The sequence below is a fragment of the Dinoponera quadriceps genome, unplaced genomic scaffold, assembly GCF_001313825.1.
Source record: "Dinoponera quadriceps isolate SergipeBrazil2010 unplaced genomic scaffold, ASM131382v1 scaffold458, whole genome shotgun sequence".
Classification (NCBI taxonomy): Eukaryota; Metazoa; Arthropoda; class Insecta; order Hymenoptera; family Formicidae; genus Dinoponera; species Dinoponera quadriceps.
The window spans coordinates 1,549,460-1,556,822 of record NW_014554796.1 but is presented as its reverse complement, the minus strand read 5'-3'; the positions used below and the strand labels follow the sequence as shown (position 1 = coordinate 1,556,822).

General features: G+C 39.5%; 2 protein-coding genes across 2 annotated transcripts; one reads left to right on the top strand and one right to left on the bottom strand.

Moving 5' to 3' along the window:
- Positions 1-428: 428 nt before the first annotated feature.
- On the bottom strand, positions 429-3,963 carry LOC106741890. Its single transcript, XM_014614293.1, has 6 exons — positions 3,780-3,963; positions 3,252-3,713; positions 2,679-3,175; positions 2,350-2,600; positions 1,323-1,386; positions 429-1,242 (listed from the first exon to the last, which is right to left on the bottom strand). Exons 1-6 carry the CDS (start codon positions 3,890-3,892, stop codon positions 1,055-1,057), a joined length of 1,575 nt encoding a protein of 524 aa, XP_014469779.1. The 5' UTR covers positions 3,893-3,963; the 3' UTR covers positions 429-1,054.
- Positions 3,964-4,266: 303 nt separating this feature from the next.
- On the top strand, positions 4,267-5,662 carry LOC106741889 (proteasome subunit alpha type-5). Its single transcript, XM_014614292.1, has 3 exons — positions 4,267-4,395; positions 4,723-5,283; positions 5,369-5,662. The coding sequence occupies exons 2-3, from the start codon at positions 4,723-4,725 to the stop codon at positions 5,534-5,536; spliced, it is 729 nt and encodes a 242-aa protein (XP_014469778.1). The 5' UTR covers positions 4,267-4,395; the 3' UTR covers positions 5,537-5,662.
- Positions 5,663-7,363: the final 1,701 nt, after the last annotated feature.

The following is a 7,363-nucleotide window of genomic DNA, read 5'->3' as shown; positions in this document are numbered from 1 at the left end:
GCACAGCGGCCGTTACCGTTAAAATAGGGACCGTGCATGCGTACGCCTCGAGATAATTATCTAATATTATTTATTTACCGATTATTACCCGCGATACCGTTGCGCGCCTGCGACGACGTTGGAAACCACCATCGTCCTCCCCTCCCGGAGAATTCCATTAGAAAGGAAAACGTAACTGTTGTGTTTCGAAACTTCCGGTATAATTAACGCATAAGTCGGCGCGCGCAGGCGGATTTCTCACCCACCATGATTTCTTGCTAGTGCGCGCGGATGACATTAATAAACACCTATTACGGGACGACGTCATCGTCCCTCATCGTAAAATTGTTCGCGGCGAGATACGGCCGCGACGTGGGAAATTATCGTTTTAAATCGCGGCTCGTGAAGGCGCGAGAGGTAAAATTAATTCAGTGCGACGTACGATGTTAATTAACGGAATTATTTATTTGAACGTGCGTGTCATAATTATACGGTTTCACAAGAGGACGGGGGGAGAGGGAATGTCGGTTCCGGAAAGAGTTGCTTATTGCTAATTTATTTATTGATTTCCTCGAGAGCGCTCCGTAAAGAGCGAGTCTATCATCGCATATTGCGCGCGTATCAGCGAAATGTTTTACGGGACGATCATTATTTGACGAAAATAAATTCTATTTGCGGAATGCGATCCAGCGGCAGTAGTGTTGTACCTACATTAGCAGCTCCTAATAGACCATGAACTCGTAGCGGCTTTTATTGTATCGTAAATCACTCAGCCGTGGATGTAGATAAAATATCTCTATGCAATACGATATCGTATTTCGCCTAATAGTACAGATCGCGTGTTGTAATTGTGGGATCGTTTTTCAGCGAGCGCGCGTGTAGCAGGATACATTTCCAGTTGCGTGCGCGCGCGATATCTGGCTCGAATAATAATTATTCATACGCACCGATAAACTGATCATTGTATCTTATCCGAGACATTATCGATACAAGCAAGTATCGTGAGTAATAGTTTGATAATTATAACAAGTTGCCGGTCACAGTCCAGCTCGTCTCATTGCGATAGTAAGTTTTCCTAATCGCGACGTAAAGGAGCGATACGAATTGATTGGCCATCCGTGTCCTCGTGCAGAGTCAATCCCATCTCTTGCAGCACAGTATTATCCACCGTGCCTTCCTTTTTACAATTTCTAATGATCTCCTGGTTCTCGAGATTTCCCTCGCATAAATTTCTCAAAGCGAGTATAGCCCATTGCAATATAACTGTATGGAAATGATCGGGAAAGGTAAAAATGTAGCGAGAGAAAACTAGAGCGAATGAAATAAGGTGAAATTGAACTTACGCGGATTCCTCGCGTCTATGTTACAGCAGTCCAAAAGTAGTGGAATTCCATCTATTTCACGAAACTGGAATTAGATATATATGTATTTTTTGTTTTTCAAACAACATATAAATAGCTCATGAAACTAAAAATATTTCTGAACTAACGACGATATGTTACAAAAATGTGCGATCAGTAAAGAAATGTATCTACATTCTGCCATATCGTGAAGAGCAATATATGTCTTTGTCATCCTTGACATTGAAAGGCTGAATTAATACTCCGCCCGCAGGCTCAGATTTCCGCTCTGATTCATCATAACTAATTTATCTGTCGATATGCGCGCGACACAAACTTTGTCATCCCGCGAATTCGTTAAACTTGTAACGCGTATCAGATTCCGATTACTTTGCTACATCTCACAGTTAAACGGGACACTTAATTTCGCTTTGTCCGACGCGACAGGACGCGTGCAACTGCGTATCTTTTGTCCGCGCATTTCGTATCACTCAGGCGAGATGTAATCGGTGGGAGAAGTATCGATTTCTTGTTTCGTACGGAGCGTAACAAAAGGTAAATTTATATTTTGCAATTACGTCCATATGCTGAAAAATAATTTATCGTGTTGCAGGAGATACCGCGAAATGCCAGGCATTGGTTATTAATTATAAATCCAAGTTGATGTGACAAATCGGTTATATAATAAAAAAAATTATCATGGAAAATTAAAAAAAAATGCAAATCGTACCGATGTGATAAGATGATATGAATTCAACACGTGTGTTGCACATTTTTACAAATAATAAATATTTTTCTTTCAATAGATGTATCGACCTCGGTTCAATTTCGCGTTTTAGTTCGTCTCGTGGTCACATCAAATCATGAGGCGCACCTTGACGGTTCGCTTGAACCAAGCGTTTAAGATTAATTAGAAAAGTTCTTTATCGACGCCAGGTACATCAGTACTCTGGTAATTCTATATTTGCTGTCTTCTTGAAAATTTTATATCTAATATTTAACTGTAAAGATATATGTGCAATCTACTTACCAAATCTTGACACATTTTGTCTCTGTATACCATATTTCCGATAACTTTTATTAGTCCTGATTTGAAACCATACACAGGATGATCCTGTGGATCGTGATTTGTAGTTTCTTCACTTACACCAGCATCATTTGTCGTTAAATTTACATTAATTGTTCTCCTTTGAACATTAGGTGCCACTTGACTTAAATTCGTTATCGGAGTAAAGTAATTGTTTGATTCTTTCCCCATCATATGTAAGGACATTAAAAGATCTGCAAATATACTACAGTTATATTGCATTGTTTTTATATCTGATTAGAGTAGATGGGGGGGAAAAATTATGGACTTACATTTACAATTAATAAGCAAAGGCCTAGCATTTTCGGAAATCTTGTACGGCTTTAATGTAAGGAGTCCCAAGATGTTGAGTATAAGAATAACTTCTGTGGGATCTATACTGTTTATATACGTGTCTACAGTTTTCAAAATGAGATCACTTTTCTTGCAAAATGTTAACGCTAGAAATTCAGCAGTGTCGTTTGTAAGTATCGGTACAGCCTGAGATGTGGATTGCCAGAGTTCGTCGTAAATTATTTGAAGTAAATCTAATTGTTCACTCATAGCCATACTATCATACATAGCTTCAAATACATTAGGACGATGTAACATGTGCAACAGTGCATCTTTCGCGGATGTGAAACCTTCTTTGATTGGTTTCGACAATTGAGAACACAGACGATTCTTTTCATCGTCTGTGAAATAGTTTTCTTGTAATTCCTTTAGTGCATTGTGTACAAATATGCAAGCTGCACTGACAAGAGGTTTGTGATCGGACCGAATGCTATTTCTAAAAATAATTTAAATAATTAGCTATAAAAATATGTAAACAGTATTAACTGTATACAATATGTGTATAAACTTACGTAATAGCTTGCTTCAAGTTATCATGATTTAAGTATCTTAGAACATTTTCATTCTCTACAAAAGTTGCATTTTTACATGCATATGTAAATAAATTGCATAAAAATTGTATACTGAGCCTAAAGATATCTAATTCATTAGCAGTCAAACAGTTTGTATATTCAGCGTGAGCATTAATATAATCTATGGTCCACTCTATGACTCCATCGTAAGGAAAATGAGAAATATGTGGATAACCACAGTCTTCCTCATGTTGGCACACATTGTTTTCAGCTAGTTTATTGTACAAATATTTGTTATATTTATCAGGTTCTCTATTTCCTAATGTGTGCTGTCGGTATTTATAAATATCGAGGCAGGAGTTTCCCACACATTTTAAACACAAAATTTTAACCGTGTCAGGGCTAGTTTCATTAATAAGTAGCTGACATATCTGTGCTAAAATAGCTGTATCAGGTAGTTCTCTGAAATGTTACATCGATTTATAAAATTATCCATCTATCGATACTTTAACGAAATATCATACACACCCTGCCTCTTGCCTGACAAAGTGCTTTGGTTTAACAAGTTCAAATAGTTGATCCCAATTTTCCTCGCTTATAATCGCTTTTAATTGCTGTGTATTGACAATAGATGTTGTCATTTTCCAAAAATATCGTTTCTATATTTTTTATGACGTTCGCTTAAGGTTAGTTTCGCCACCACGTGCACTTGTGAAATGTCATCAATGACATACTAGGATAGAGGACCCTAAATGAGTAGTAATAAATGAATGTGGTTGGTACCGTACGCCAACCAATCACCATCCTGTTACCTCGAAGTTCATTGGTTAACCTATTATTTGCTTGCACTTTCTACACCTTCTCCCAATCTTTCTCTTTTTTTTTCCACCAAGGCTGGAATATATATCCCTTTTGTTTTAAGCACAGAAAGTGCAAACGCTGCAGCTAAAAAGAACATACTTGATGTCTTTTATCACGATTACTTCCTGAGGTATACCTCCTTAATATTACGCTACTGCTGCTGCGTCCCCGCCATTACATTTAACTGTACGCAATCCGCAACTTTCGGTGACTGGCGTTTGTTACAAGTCGGCATTTCGTATATTCGTGCCCGTTATTAGTAAAGAAGGAAAACGTTCAGAAGGTAATCGTAATTCAGCTCTCTCGAAAATAAAACATAAAATATTACATTTGTCACGATAGTAGGTTTCCGTTACGGAACTTACGATTTCATTTTGCCATGTCATTCTTGGTTAAGCGATAACTCGGTTCGAGTTATTTGTTTCGTTAGCTTAAGTTTATATTTATTCCTATTAACGTTAAGACATTCCAATGCAGATTATAATTATATGTCACGTGTTAGTGTTTCGTAGCTCCATAGTGCACTGAATTTGTTGACTGTGCGTATTGCCGCATAACCTCAAAACTTTTCTGGGAAATTGTGTCGAGCACTCGTCGTCTCTGCTTTCAGATGTTTCTAACGCGTTCGGAATACGATCGTGGCGTAAACACCTTCTCGCCGGAGGGAAGATTATTTCAAGTGGAATATGCCATAGAAGCCATAAAACTTGGCTCCACCGCCATTGGAATTGCAACAGGGGAAGGAGTGGTCCTGGCAGTGGAGAAACGCATCACCTCTACTTTAATGGAACCGACAACTGTAGAAAAAATAGTAGAAATCGACAAACATATAGGATGCGCGGCATCCGGTCTAATGGCAGATTCACGGACAATGATCGATAGAGCTCGAGTTGAATGTCAGAATCATTGGTTCGTTTACAATGAAAAGATGACGGTGGAGTCAACCGCTCAAGCCGTATCCAACTTAGCCATACAATTCGGGGATAGCGACGATGATGGTACTGCCATGTCCAGACCGTTTGGTGTAGCGATGTTATTTGCTGGGATCGACGAGAAAGGCCCACAATTGTATCACATGGATCCATCCGGTACTTTCGTTCAGTTTGACGCAAAGGCTATAGGTTCTGGTAGCGAAGGCGCGCAACAGAACCTTCAAGAAGTGTATCACAAGGTAATTTGGTCTAGTTGCTAAATCTCAGTGAATCTTGTACACTTGTCTCAACATTTTATTATATTTATATATATTGTTATTGCAGTCTATGACTCTTAAGGAAGCGTTGAAAGCTGCGCTAACAATATTGAAGCAAGTGATGGAAGAAAAACTCAACGACACCAATATCGAAGTGATGACGATGACACCTGGGCAACTGTTTCACATGTTTTCTAAAGCCGAATTACAGGAGGTGATTAAAGACATTGCTTAAGAATTTATTGCATATGTATGAGGTATTGCGAATACTTTCACTATACGAAGTCACGGAAAGAATGAATGGATTTCTTACATGGAACAGCATAATTGTAAATTATACCTGCACTTTACACGGGGTGAATGCTCTACTCCTGTTATATTTAACAGTCCCAATTACCTTCTTTAGAGAAAGAATATTAAAAAAAAGAAAGCATTGGAGTGGATTTGTAAATTCTCCTATAGTGCTCCTATAGTGCTCCCACATATTGTCTTTCACATTGCATCCCTCATATTTTGCTTTGTACTTGACGTAAAATGAACTTTGCGTAATAATTGTTTGAATTTTGGCCGATTTAGCTGATAGACGAGTATAACACCAGAGACTCAGAGGAAGATCTCGTAAGACCGACTGTCGGTAACAATCCAATATCCCAGCCTTCTATCTCCCTTAACTGATAAACAGTCCAGAAGAGAAACTCCGGCATCTCCAGGTACTCTCCTTCCTTCCTTTATATTATATTTCTCCAAGACTGTTTCCGTTTGTTCCTCTCGTATCGTCGTAGCGTAAAACGGACATGAAATGAATTTCAATTCGAAGTCTCAAATATCTTTTTTTTTTTGCGAAAATACGTGCAACAAAATAATGTTTGATTTAATGCACTGACATGTTAATCGATTTATTCGCTAATCGGCAAAGGATTGATTTTCGGATATATTTTCCATCTGGTGTTGTACGTCGAATACCTCGAACAGAGTCGCGTGGAAAGAGTTATAATGAATAATCAGATACGGAGGCTTTTCGCCACGACGGTGAAGGTATAATACAGGCATTTCCAGACCGCTTCGTTGTTAAATTCGTAGCGGTCGGAAATGGGTGCGACGGATGGCTCGTTTTCGATTAAAAGCGTCCGCCGGCTGAATGCGCGTATCCGAAATCAATAATTAATTTTGCCGGCTAGCCGAGAACGGGCGAAAGCGAGCTTGGCGGAAATGGTCGGATACCGCTTGGATGCTGCGATGCCTCGATAAAACGTCCCTTTTTATCCCGTTCTCTCGGCTGCCAGATTATTGGATATTATTCCATTTCAAGCGTTCAATCCCGGTACGATTCGCTCGCTTGGATTCCCACGGGGGTTTCCTCGTCGCCTATTGATTGCACGTTACTCTTAAAATATATGTATGTGTGTATATACGCAACCTTTCTACACACACACACACATATACATATGACACACTGTGCGAAAGCATGCGCGAATGTACATTTTGACGCGCGTCGTGCCAGGCACATTCTGTGCGGATGAATTGCACGAATCGAATCCATTAATCGCATAAAAAAATGTGTTTCTCAGATATCCGCACACGGTTCTTTTCGTAGTGTTAAAGAACGCCTCGGGTAAGATGCGCATCTCTCTCTCTCTCTTTCTCTCTCTTTTGAGATACGCTTAATAGAAAGCAGAGAAAGTCTGGCCTACAATAATTGGTAGAAATTTTTATCACGATTCGAGAACGATTACGACGACAGTAATAATCCGAGTATAAATCGATATCGGCCGTTATTTTTTCGGGAAACGAAGAACATAATTTCTCGTGCATTTGCATAAATATGCTTGCGAAAAAAATTACTTCCGTTCCACGATTTTATCGAACGCGACGATTCCGTGCGATTCAAATGCCGTTTTCTTGAAAAAGAAGAAGCCCCCTGAAACACAGCACGAAACGACACGGTCGTGAATTATCGAGGATGAATCGCCCGACGGCAGCTATGAACGGGCGACATAGGTTCGAGGAGAGCCAGGCTAAGGGAAACGGGGTGAGAAAGAGAGGCTGATTCGAGCGGCGCGGC